The 13,639-nt window shown below is 37.0% G+C and overlaps 1 protein-coding gene across 7 annotated transcripts in view; it reads left to right on the top strand.

Moving 5' to 3' along the window:
* Positions 1-13,639, top strand: part of arhgef12 (Rho guanine nucleotide exchange factor 12) — a 105,854-nt gene that overhangs the window by 55,276 nt on the left and 36,939 nt on the right. For 4 of the 7 annotated variants that reach the window (XM_031905189.1, XM_031905188.1, XM_031905186.1 and 1 more), the window contains 12 exons: positions 64-162; positions 1,772-1,821; positions 2,466-2,523; positions 2,772-2,938; positions 6,447-6,524; positions 6,611-6,730; positions 10,043-10,156; positions 11,167-11,238; positions 12,104-12,196; positions 12,354-12,467; positions 12,546-12,644; positions 12,999-13,041. In XM_031905189.1, the coding sequence (XP_031761049.1) occupies positions 64-162; positions 1,772-1,821; positions 2,466-2,523; positions 2,772-2,938; positions 6,447-6,524; positions 6,611-6,730; positions 10,043-10,156; positions 11,167-11,238; positions 12,104-12,196; positions 12,354-12,467; positions 12,546-12,644; positions 12,999-13,041 (1,107 nt within the window). 7 annotated transcript variants of the gene reach the window in all.

The following is a 13,639-nucleotide window of genomic DNA, read 5'->3' as shown; positions in this document are numbered from 1 at the left end:
TGGTCTCTAGATTTTATAATAGATTTTTATTCTGTTACATCCTTTTTTTCCTCCTCTATTCAGGTTTAGTTCAGCGCTGTGTGGTTATCCAACGTGATGAAAATGGCTTTGGCCTGACAGTCAGTGGCGATAACCCTGTCTTTGTTCAGTCTGTCAAAGAAGGTAAGTCTTAGTTTTTAACAATTTTTAAATTATACATATCAAGTGAATGTTTTCATCGTTCACAAACATATTAAAATGCCCTCCAACCCAAAAGCATAGGCCACACAGGCTGATTCTTGGCCAGAATTGTCCTCTATGCTCCAAAAAGCCTTTCCGTGTGCCTGAACCCAGAGCCTCTGCTTTGACCCAGGTGCCAGGTACACAGAGCAGATTAGGATGGCAAAATGCATACTCGCGTTTTGGCACCAGAATCCGCTCCATGTGCCTGCCTGGTCGATGCAGTGACTCTGGGGTGCAGACACTGAAAGCTAATTTGAGAGTAGGGGCTGATTCTTGGCTTGGGTTTATCCGCTGGCTGAGAATCAGCCCTGTGAGGCTTAAGCAATAAAGAAGCGTTTTTTCTTTTGTTTTTTAAAGGAGAAGGAAAGTCACATTGTGGGGTGTAACTGGAGATTCTTGTGAATCCCAGGGTCAGCGCATGTGCAGTAGGGTGAAATTTCCAACTTTCTTGTTAAAGTTTGGCTTTTTGCTACTGTGAATGCACAAGTGGAGTGAAGACAGAAGAGAATCACTTGCTCACAGGGTATCAGTTAAGTGATTACAATCACTGAAGGTTGTCTAACATTTTGGCACCCCTCACTGATTGTAACTTTCCTTCTCCTTTAAGTGTAACCACTAGTTCTTATTCATTGTAGGTTAAGGCAAGCAACCTAACTGCCATAGATTAGGGAACTCCTTAGGAACTAGAATGCATACTGCAAATTAATCTAGGCAAGTGCAATTAACAAGTTTTTGGAATACTGTGTATTTAGTTTGTTTTATGGTAGACAGGAAAGGCCTGTGTTTAAAACATACATATTTGTTCATTCCAAAATGTTAACCTTGATTGACCAGTTTGTATAATTATGGTGCTTTACTGTCAACATATTTTTTTGTTGATCTGTTATAAAATAATATATTACACAACAACAACAAGGGCTTTATACCTTTTTGACTTACCAAAATGAGCCTTTGGCATTTCAAACTCAGTGATTTAGGGTGACGACACACACAGAGCTACTAGTAGCAGCTACTTGTCACGGCTACTAAAATGCTGATCATTTAAGGATAATTGTCTCTATATGTGTTTTAGCAGAGGCAATTCTCTGTATTGTCTATGGCAGGGTATTTTCTGGAGTTTAGTAGCTATGAAAAAGTAGCTGCTTCTAGTAGCTCAGTGTGTATTGACCCTTAGGGTACCTGCCGAATGAAACTATGGGGCACATTTACTAATCCACGAACGTCCGAAAGCGTCTGAATGCGTTTTTTCGTAATGATCGGTATTTTTGCTATTTTTGCCGTCGCCGTCGCGATTGTTTTGTACTTTGCGCGACTTTTTCTGTGCCGTCGCGAAAAATTCAGATTGCGCGAAATAGGATAAAGTCGGGACGGCGCCAAAAAAGTTGCGACAAATACGAAACAATCGTGATGGTGACGAAAAAACGCAAAATTTTCGTTTCCAATCCGTTTTTTTCCCATTCGGGATTCGGATTCGAGCATTAGTAAATGTGCCCCTATGTGTTGAAACCTTCTGCCTTTCTCTTTGTACTGACTGTTCCTCATTGTGTAGATGGCGCTGCCATGCGAGCTGGAGTTCAGACTGGGGATCGGATCATCAAGGTAGGAAATGTGTATTTTCTCTTTTGATACTACTGACATTGCTGGCTGAGCATCCTCTTTTTTTACATGAATTCATAATGAGATCTTTATGCATTATTTTAGAGCTTTGGCTTGTAAATCATATGCAGACTTGTGGGAAAGAAAATACTGATCAACAAATCACAAGCAAAACAATGAAAAGTTATTTATTTAAGGACACTACATTTTTTCCATGTAAAGACAGCTTTGTTTCTAAACTATAGGCTTAGTTAAGTTTGACATTTGCTTTTACTTATTTGATAGGGCTCCTTCTAAAACTAAGGACAAAAAAGACAAAGCTTTTCTATCTAAAATTATTATAAGTAGGCAGCGAAAGTCCATAATAAACATTTACTGTGGTTTCTGTACCTCCAGTACAGCAGCTGTACGACATAAATTATTCTGTGCATGCCTTTTCTGCTTCTTACTTCTTTATTCATTAGGATAGCAGCAGAGTATGTGCTGATGGCATGAAGGAGCTAATTTCATTTTTGATCCATTGTTACTGTGGGAGAATGCTTGGAAGAACTTTGTCCTTAAAATGTACAAAAAAATGATAGTTTGTAGTTGAAACAGTAGGCAAAGCACAATTTCAGTTAAAGTGTATGAATTTTTTTCTTATCCAGGTTAATGGCACTTTGGTCACACACTCCAATCATATAGAAGTGGTCAAACTCATAAAGTGTAAGTATACTTTGTTATATTCTGTTAATAAAAAAAGATACCACAAATGCTGCTTGATAGTAAAAATACTACACATAAATAAATTTAAATTTGAATGTGCAACAAAAATGTTGTATTCAGTAAAATATTTACAGAAATAGCTAGTTAATGTGTTATTTCAGAGTTTATCTTGTCACCATGAAGGATAATGTATGCATTCAAGATTGTTGACATTCCAAGTAAGATATTCAATATTTTTAATCACACAGCGGGCTCCTATGTGGCTCTTACAGTACAAGGTCGTCCACCTGGGTCACCCACCATCCCTTTAACTGATTCTGAGGCAGATGTGCACAATTTAGGTCCCATAATGCCTCCTCATTCTCCAGTAACCCAAGGCCATGGAAAAGGTATTACAAGCCCTATACTTATGGAGGTAAGTGAGCTGTATATAAGAACTGGGTAATAATTTACAAGTTTTTTTCAGAGATATCAGTTGAGCAGTTGCAATGTTCTTAATATACTTTTATTTTCTTTTTAACTCTTGAAAATTTTAGCTTCAACATGGGCATAATAAATGCAATTAGAGAAAAGAGGGGTTGGATTTCCCCCCCAGACCTACCCCACTTGCATATGAATATAGACATTAATTAATTAATCAATCAATCCTTTGCTTTTACCACATTGCCAAAAGTCATCCATGCTCCCCATATTTTCTAGGATTTGGAAAGGCCAGTCAATACAAACGCTTATATTTTGTCCCAGGCTGTAGAAAACACAACAGCTCAGGGTTCCTTCTATTAGAACTCCATACTGGCATTTTTTTTCCAGGAATCCCTTGCAGCCATGAACAGGTGCATGTGAAGGAGAGTAATAGTTTTCTATTCTGCAAATGCACACAGCAAGCGATTCCTGAGAGAAAAGAACTGCTAGGTGCTCTGATGGAAAGAACCCCAGTGGGTGGTGCATTTCTTACAGATAAGGCTTACCAATCCTGGATAAAAAAATAACTAATTGCGTTCAACAGAGGTTAAATAACATACTAATATTCATTCTTTTTATGTCTAAGGTGATTATACAAATATACAGTGGAGGAAATAATTATTTGACCCCTCACTGATTTTGTAAGTTTGTCCAATGACAAAGAAATGAAAAGTCTCAGAACAGTATCATTTCAATGGTAGGTTTATTTTAACAGTGGCAGATAGCACATCAAAAGGAAAATCGAAAAAATAACTTTAAATAAAAGATAGCAACTGATTTGCATTTCATTGAGTGAAATAAGTTTTTGAACCCCTACCAACCATTAAGAGTTCTGGCTCCCACAGAGTGGTTAGACACTTCTACTCAATTAGTCAACCTCATTAAGGACACCTGTCTTAACTAGTCACCTGTATAAAAGACACCTGTCCACAGAATCAATCAATCAAGCAGACTCCAAACTCTCCAACATGGGAAAGACCAAAGAGCTGTCCAAGGATGTCAGAGACAAAATTGTAGACCTGCACAAGGCTGGAATGGGCTACAAAACCATTAGCAAGAAGCTGGGAGAGAAGGTGACAACTGTTGGTGCGATTGTTCGAAAATGGAAGGAGCACAAAATGACCATCAATCGACCTCGCTCTGGGGCTCCACGCAAGATCTCACCTCGTGGGGTGTCAATGATTCTGAGAAAGGTGAAAAAGCATCCTAGAACTACATGGGAGGAGTTAGTTAATGACCTCAAATTAGCAGGGACCACAGTCACCAAGAAAACCATTGGAAACACATTACACCGCAATGGATTAAAATCCTGCAGGGCTTGCAAGGTCCCCCTGCTCAAGAAGGCACATGTGCAGGCCCGTCTGAAGTTTGCCAATGAACACCTGAATGATTCTGTGAGTGACTGGGAGAAGGTGCTGTGGTCTGATGAGACCAAAATAGAGCTCTTTGGCATTAACTCAACTCGCTGTGTTTGGAGGAAGAAAAATGCTGCCTATGACCCCCAAAACACCGTCCCCACCGTCAAGCATGGGGGTGGAAACATTTTGCTTTGGGGGTGTTTTTCTGCTAAGGGCACAGGACAACTTATTCGCATTAACGGGAAAATGGATGGAGCCATGTATCGTGAAATCCTGAACGACAACCTCCTTCCCTCTGCCAGGAAACTGAAAATGGGTCGTGGATGGGTGTTCCAGCACGACAATGGCCCAAAACATACAGCAAAGGCAACAAAGGAGTGGCTCAAGAAGAAGCACATTAAGGTCATGGAGTGGCCTAGTCAGTCTCCGGACCTTAATCCAATAGAAAACCTATGGAGGGAGCTCAAGCTCAGAGTTGCACAGAGACAGCCTCGAAACCTTAGGGATTTAGAGATGATCTGCAAAGAGGAGTGGACCAACATTCCTCCTAAAATGTGCGCAAACTTGGTCATCAATTACAAGAAACGTTTGACCTCTGTGCTTGCAAACAAGGGTTTTTCCACTAAGTATTAAGTCTTTTTTTGTTAGAGGGTTCAAAAACTTATTTCACTCAATGAAATGCAAATCAGTTGCTATCTTTTATTTAAAGTTATTTTTTCGATTTTCCTTTTGATGTGCTATCTGCCACTGTTAAAATAAACCTACCATTGAAATGATACTGTTCTGAGACTTTTCATTTCTTTGTCATTGGACAAACTTACAAAATCAGTGAGGGGTCAAATAATTATTTCCTCCACTGTAAGTAGTTACTGAAATGGCTAAAGGACAGCCACAATCAATATAAATACACCTGGCTGCCCAAAATTGTTTCATCCACCAGATGTTCAGACTAATAGATTGGTTGGCAGAAACAATAATTTTTTTTTTTTTTTAAATAAATGCCTCTGAGCGCAAGGCCACCCACGCAAAGAGGGAGCTTCTGGTGCAAGTGCTTGGAGAAGTATTCATTATGCATGTGCGTGCCGCTAAACATGGCCTATTGCTCGGGGGGGGAGGCATATAAATACAAACAACAACAAAAAAATTGTATCTGTAGTAATAAGTCAAATCAACTGGACTTGCTGTGTTATTCTTGAAGACGTTTCGCCAGTCATCCAACTGGCATTCTCAATTAAGAATCAATTGAGAAAGCCAGTTGGATGATTGGTAAAACGTCTTCAAGAAAAACACAGCAAGTCTTGTTGATTTTACTTGTTACTATAGATATACCATGACCTAGATGAATGAGAATCTTCACAGACAAAAAAAAAAATATTGTCTTCCCCAACCAAAGTGCAGGCACTATTAGACCTCACCTCCAGTGGTGGAAACAATGTTGTGGTTAAGTCAAGTGATATTTTAAACTTACAGAAATAAAAGGGCATCCCTGATTTAATTTTTTCCTATATGCCTAACGGGCAGTTCTTCAAAATAATGTTGGCCAAGGCTTCAATAAGCATATAAACTCAAACCAACCTACTATGGGCAACAGGCCTTAGTCCCTTCAAAACTCTGTATGGTTTCCTGCTTAAGTCCTGTATTGGCTGCAGAATACTTACTTGAGCTTTATAATCTTCAAGAAATTTTAATCACCACATTGTAAATGCTACAAAACCAGGAATAGATTTCAGAATGAAGAATATCTGTATTATATAGTGAATAATGTCTCCCCTATTGTAAAATGTTAGGATATCATAAGTCACAGAGGAGTCCCGTGAGCATAAAATCACAAGACTGATTATAAAGATATAATCTTAAGGTTTTAATGGCTCTTGTGTTTTGTCATTTTATATTTTATTCAGAGGAATGGGAAACTATTCAATAAACAATATGTTAGAACCATGACTATTTAAATGTAATGGTGAAGCAGCGTTTCCTTCAAAACAGCACATGGAAGAAGAACTTATTTTAATATATTGATACTATTTGGCTATGACTAAATCGAGTCTTCAAGTATTTATATAGGGATTTGTTTTGCTTCTTATTTCCAACTTATTATGTCAGGAGGAAAATAACATTGTGCATACTCAGAAACTGGACATATTGAAGAAGATGCTCCAGAAAGAACAAGACCAGCTACAAGTGAGTATAACAAAGTATGTTTTTACTATAACTATTGAATCTTCTCAGTGTTGTCTCATTTTGTCTTTACTGCCTTCCTTCTTCAGCAATTTCAAGAAGAGTATAACTCTACTCCATCACCAAGGCTTTCTAAGGAGATCCAAGACAGCAAAAAACACATAGCCCAGTTGCAGGAGCGATTGTTGAAAGCCAGAGGTCTTTCACAGGTAAGTATAACATTCCACAGTTACCAAAATAAGATACTAAATAAGGTATCATTACAACTGCAGCGTGTCTGTATTAGAAAGCATTCGAAAATTTAACATCTATGAAACAGCATACTATGTCCAGATGTCCAGCTCATGGCAGCATTGCCTTTGCCTTTATTTAAAGATCAGGATTATGTTTTTGCAGATGTAAGGAGGGCTTTTAGAAGCTACTTTTAAAAGAATTTTCAAATAGTTGCTTATAGTTTATATCAAAATTGATCTTACTTACCAGCTATCACACCCAACGGGCTTTACAACAGAAAAAGACAAATAAGTTTTTAGGTCCCTTCTGGTTGCAAACATATCTTTTTCCTCTCCAGATCAACCTATCATCAAGTGCTGGTAGGAACATAAATATAAGCATGTAAGCATGTACATACCCATCTTATGTAACCAATTTGCATTGTAGCACAAAAGCTGGTATGTGTAACTGTTAATTGAAGGTGTTCAAGGCACTTTGGATCTAGAGTTCCAGAATGCAGTTAGTTTTATAAACAGTTAGTTTTATAAAGTCATCACTGTTTTCTGCTGAACTGTGGGGAAAAACTAACAACAAAAACAAAGTAATATAATGTACAACCTCTATTAAAAGAGGAGGCTGTAACATTTCTGTTGTTGCTTTCCCAAGACACACACAAGTACTGGAACTTCATCTGTTCTCATTTTACAGCTTTTAAATATGCTCATATTGATAAACACTGGTATCAGTCATTTCTACTGGCAACATCTTCAGTTAATATTTAAGGGGTGGTCTACATTTTAGTATTTTTTTCCTATGTATTATTCCCAATAGGTTTTTATTTAATGTATTTATTTGCTCCATTGATTTGGGAATGCAACCAAATAAGTGCAATGACCTAACAAGATACATTTGTATCACACACTTGCTTACACATGAACCCTGACAGCCAGAAAGCTTCTACCCACTTCTCAGATGCCTTTTTTATAACATTACCATGCTCTGGGAACATAAGGGAGATGATTTTAGATGTGCCATTTGTTCCATAAAAATGGAGCAGACAAAATAATAAGAAAAAAACATTGAAAAAATAATTATATTTGGGTAAAATACATAGAAAAAAATCCTAAAAGGTAAACCACCTCTTTAAAGGACAATGAAAGGTTAATATAAATTAAAAGTAAGTCTAAAGGCATTCTTTTTAAGTACTTTAAGTCTAAATTCCCAGATCCCCTGCTTGCTTCTCTGAGATATGGTGCTGGCAGCCTACAGCAGTGTGAAGACTACAGTGACATCACTGAAATCTCTCTGTCCTTCCTGTAGGCTGCCAGCGGCAGCCTTCCTATTCTCTGAGCATGTGTGTAACTTGATCCTGTCTCCTGTTCTGAGCTACACATGCCCACCAGCCAATCAGAAGCGAATCTGGCAGAGGGGAGGGGGGGAGGGAACGAAACACATGTGCAGTATGAAGCAAAGAGGGAAAGGAAGGGAGAATACCTTTTTAGAGATGGCTGCCTGTTCTAGAAAATGTGAAGTAAGTGTGACTGAGTAAATATTTGATTAGGTGAGCCAAAAGTGTGGCGTTTTTACTAAACAATAGGAGGACTATTGGGCACTATGCTTTTTAAATTTTGACTTGCATTCTCTTTTAAGAAGAAAATATACCATGTTTATAAAAACGATCTACCTTAATTAAAACACATTGGGAAGCACCATCTAAACACAAACACTTGTCTATTACTAATATTAAACTACTTACAGTGCAGTAGTTAATGAAATGTCTTCTATAGATATCAGTTATGCAGTGCTCCCCTCTTTCCTTGAGGTCAAATCATCCCAAACATTGTAGCTGTTTTGTTTCTAACAACAAATGAAAATTATCTTTTGGTTTCCATCTAATGGGGCTCCAACTTTTGACACGTTTAAAAATCCACTGCTCCCAGAGGTTCCACTTATGTGACTTTCTTTGTTTAATTGTTTCTGGGGAATTCACCCAGTACTTCACTTCTCTATTTATTTTGTCAGATTCACATTCTTTGTCTTATATATTACCCATAGCAATTTACTTTAAAACTGCTGCTCGCTATTAAAGAATACCCCCTTTTATAATGACTCTTTTTTTATACAAGCTTTCTAAGTTTTAAAGCTTCAGATATTATAGATTAAAAGTGCATTTTTACATTGCCTCTATTTAGCCTTCATATCTCATTCACACAAGCAAGTAATGTGATACCATTATTGGCTTATAGCTTTATGTGAAAAATCAAAATAGATGATGATGTGAAATGTGCAAAAATCACTAAAACTGAAGTAAAATTAAGTTAAAAGAAAAATAATTTTTTAGGACAAATGGCCTAGTGCGTTTCATGCCAGTTGTGGCACTTGCTCATAGGCTGAGCCTGACAGGCACCGCATTAGGCCATTTGTTATTTCCTAATAAAGGATTTTTAAAAAATTGTAGTTTTTATTTTTGGGGATTTCACATCATCTCTTTTGATTATGCATCATGCACCCACAGACCATGGTAAACTGTGAGCTATCCCATTACAGCAAGCCCAGAAGCTTGTTCTAATTATGTAATTTGAAGCTTTTTAATTGCACCATTTAGGGCATTTAGCACTGCTCACTATTTGTTTTTTTTTTTCAGATCAGTTTTCAGATAGTACACCAGACTCTTTATGAAGTTTAAAGTTTGATTTCTTACCTTCTTATGTCTCCGTAGAGCAGCTGTTTTAATTTGATTCATTAGTTGATTCATATCTTATCTTTGGCCCTCCTAAGCATAATCCCTGAGTTTCATTAAGGCTCCTGCCACATGAGGTGGATTCTTGGCCTGCTGATATGCTTTTATCCACAGGCTGAGAATCTGCGCTGTGTGGCATTGGCCTAAAGGCAGCTGTTATAATTGATGCAAAAGTTACATCCCCAGATGCTGCCAGATCAACTAAAGCAGAAAATTCTAACAGCTCAGTCTGCATATGCATTACAGAGATGTCAGACTAGAAAGGGGTTAATGTTTTGACTTCAATTTTAGTACAAAAGTCACAAATTAAATAAAAAAATCTTTATTTCTAAAACCTGAGCTGAAAAAAAGTGTTTGGAAGGTCTATAACCTATTTAATTGTCATGCATTTTAGAAATTGCTTTGCTGCATAGCTGTGCAGTGTTAAAGGATTCTTTGTATGTTCACTTTGATACACAAAACCCACTTAAGGTAATAATTTTCTTCCTTTAACTGTGTGCAATGCTATTAAGTAACAAAGTATGGAGACAGTGCCTATAAATAATTTGCTTCTTTCTGATCATCTTAGCAGGGTTCTGAATCACTGCAGATCAGTGAGCTTGATGCAGACTCTAGCGACATACTGGGACGCACAGATTACAGCAGTGGGGATGGATCACGACCAAACAGTGACATTGCAGATGTAAGTGCTAAATACTTTATACAGTTCAGGGATCTGTTATCCAGAATTCTTCAGAGTGTGGGTTTTCCTGTTAAAGGAGTGTTGCTGTAATTAAAATTTCCCAACAATATATAACATTTGCATCTAAACACTGTAGAAACCATCACAGTTGTTTAAAGGAGAAGGAAAGGTAAAAACTTAGTAAGCTTAGTAATCAGAAAGGTCTATGTAAATACAGCCATAAGCACTCACAGAAAAGCTCCACTGAGTCCTCAAAAGAAACACAGGATTTCTTGTCTCATTTTTTGTAAACATGTCGTTGGTATCAGACTTCCTCTCTCAGAAAAATCTCCAGCAGACTCCTCTCTGCCTTCTCCTGCTCCCCCCTCCCATAAGAATTCATAAAACTCACTCCCACCACCCTTAGGAATGTGTAATCTGAGCTGCAAGGGATAGAGTTGTAGCAGAAGCTATGAAGGCCAGGCAAACAGAAAGCTTCTAGGGCTCTTTACTCAGGTGTGATAAAGCCTTCTACAGAATAAATATAGTGTTCTAGGTGGCACTAATGTGGCGACTCTATTGGCAGTAGAATGCCAAAATGACTTTCCTTCTCCTTTAAGCAAATATTTGTGCTGTGTTATGTGTTTGTTAAAAAGCATTGTCATATTACTAGAGAGGAACTTGAAGGATTGCATATTATTAATAATATGGGGAATTACATGTTTGGATTTCAGAGCATTCTAAATAAAAAGAACTGCAGATAGTAGATCTATATCTGTATATTTGAGAGAGAGAATATTTGTCATATAAGGTTTAGCTTTGTTTCTTGTCCAATCAGCTCTCTAGCACCTTATTCTAAAAAAGGATGATTCTTTTGTATTCCTGTTTCTGATACACATTTTTACATTCAGTGTTGGTATAGAGTTGGTATGTTTGCCATCAGAAGCATTGTTGAAACTTTTGAATCTGTATGGTGGTATTATGATTTGGACTGTCAGACTGGCGAGTTACACCACTGTTTTTCCTCACAGAGCCCCCGTAGTGGACAGCGAGAGAAAAGCTTCCTGGAGGAAAGTCCTGAGAAAAGTGAGATTCAGGACACGGTATGATTTTTATATCAACAACAGTGATTAAATATTTTAGAGTATTTGTGGCAGACTGTAGACCAAAAGGAAAAAAAGTATTACTAACGGCATTTTTGGGCATATATAAATAAATAAATACGGTGCTGATTTCCTAACTGGCTTAAATCCCATGGCCAGATGCAATTTATATTTCCCAATTCCATTTTCTTTTATGTTACTAATACAGTTGTGATCATACGTTTAGCAAACAAAAGGAATTCTGGGAGTGAATTCCAAACTCTTAAAAAAATCCCATTTACATGGGTTTATCCTATAGGCTACAGCTCACCCACTGGGTTTGAAGCTGAAGCCAGGCCAATAGCTGATCAGATTCCCAACTACAGACCGGTTTCGCCCTTTCTGGGGCTCATCAGTGTAGTGTAGGGTTTTCTGATCAGCTTAGGTCGAGTCACCATGTGGTTCTACAAACATATAAATTAGGTTGAGGAGACTGCCTCATACAGACAAAAGCAAACAAAAGGAATTCTGGGAGTGAATTCCAAACTCTTAAAAAAAAAAAAAAAACCCATTTACATGGGTTTATCCTATAGGCTACAGCTCACCCACTGGGTTTGAAGCTGAAGCCAGGACAATAGCTGATCAGATTCCCAACTACAGACCGGTTTCCTCAACCTAATTTATATGTTTGTAGAACCACATGGTGACTCTACCTAAGCTAAGTATGAGTCTATAGTATCAGCCCAAACATTCAAGGATATAAAAACTTTTGATCAGAACAGTCTCTGTTTCCAGTTATAATTATAAGACTCAAACAATGCTGTGATACTAAATAGCTTAACCTCTCCAAGATTTTGATATAAATAAATCTTCTCTCTATCATTAGGACTCACAGTCAAGTATGGGAAGCCCCTCTATTCGCTTCACTCATAATATTATTGGTGCAGAGGATGATGACTTTGATGCCGAACCAGAGCAGGTAGTAAAGAGTTTTTTGGGTTTGTTTTTATATATGTGCATAAATATATATATATATATATATATATTTTTTTTTATATATATATATATATATATATATATATATATATATATATATATATATATAAATTATTTTCTGCCCACTTTTGAAATCTCAGCAGATGAATGGGCAGTGTAGCTGTTTCCAGAGCATGGACCTGTTAAAATCACACCCAGCTCACCTAGCAGTATTTATACATCATGTGGTCTCCCAATTTGATCCAGCAGCCATGGTAAGTCCAGCAATCCTAAGGGTTTATCTGTAATATTCCTTGCAAAGCCTAGCTAAACTGTTCCTCATTGTCTTTCAGCTGTGCTACCTCTATACAGACTTGTACCAGCAAACAAATTCTAAAGAGACTCGCAGGGTGTTTCTGGAGTTCAACCAATTCTTCTTAGAAAAAGCCGGGGTGAGAATGATTTAAAACTGTTGTAGCAACCCAATCTCTAGATGCTTATAATACACCTCTAAAATAATGTTATGGTGGATTAGTTAGCTGCGCACTCAGGAAATGGAATAAACAGCACTGTATCAATCTATGTGAATAGAGTTTTTAGTTTTATTGCATAACGGTTTTGAAATAACATTTTTCAGGGTTATACTATTATTTATAATGTGTAGTGCCTTAGTGCTGATTACTGGGGCATTTTTTCCAGTGTTTTTAAATGAGTACACAATGTCTGATACTAGGAGATGTGTTTTTTTTTTGTTTGTTTTTTTTAACATAATAAATTAATATATTTTGCTGCTCTCTTTGTTACAGAATCTTAGAGTTTCTGTCCCAGATGATGTTGCTCTTGAATTAGGTAAGTTCAGCATAGGATAAATCATGTCTTAACACATTGTGTGAATGAGAGGAAGGGCATATAAACATTTTAGGGGATATTTTTAATTTTTGTAACAAGTCTGTGTCTTGCTTGTTACAGAAGTGCAAACTTTTAAAAGCCCCACATCTTTGATTGAGTTTTTAGTATGATGTAGACAGTGATATTATGAAACCATTTGCAATTAATTTTTCATTTTTTTGTTTATGGTTTTTCATTTATTTAGTTTTTTGTTTGGTAACTCTACAGTGTGGAATTTTAAAAAAAATTAGCAGGTTCTCATTTACCTTAGCAGCTAGGCAGTGGTTTAAATAAGACACTAAAATCTGAATAAAAGGGGTGCTGAATAGAAAGATAATGGAATTAAAAGCAACAATAAAATTGTAAGTTAACAGAGCAAATCATTTAAAAACCATAAAAAAGAAATAATGAAGACCAATTGCAAAGTTTCTGGGAACAGGTCATTTGATAAGTTAACTTTAAGGTGAACCACCCCTTTATGTGCGCAGGGGTCCTTTTTTTTACGTGATAGCTGTTACATATATGTGCAGTAAACATGACCGTTATAATGAATTCCTAT

Source organism: Xenopus tropicalis, chromosome 7 (assembly GCF_000004195.4).
Source record: "Xenopus tropicalis strain Nigerian chromosome 7, UCB_Xtro_10.0, whole genome shotgun sequence".
In the NCBI taxonomy this organism is placed as follows: Eukaryota; Metazoa; Chordata; class Amphibia; order Anura; family Pipidae; genus Xenopus; species Xenopus tropicalis.
Note: the sequence above shows the minus strand (reverse complement) of the source record. Positions and strands in the feature narration are given on the sequence as shown.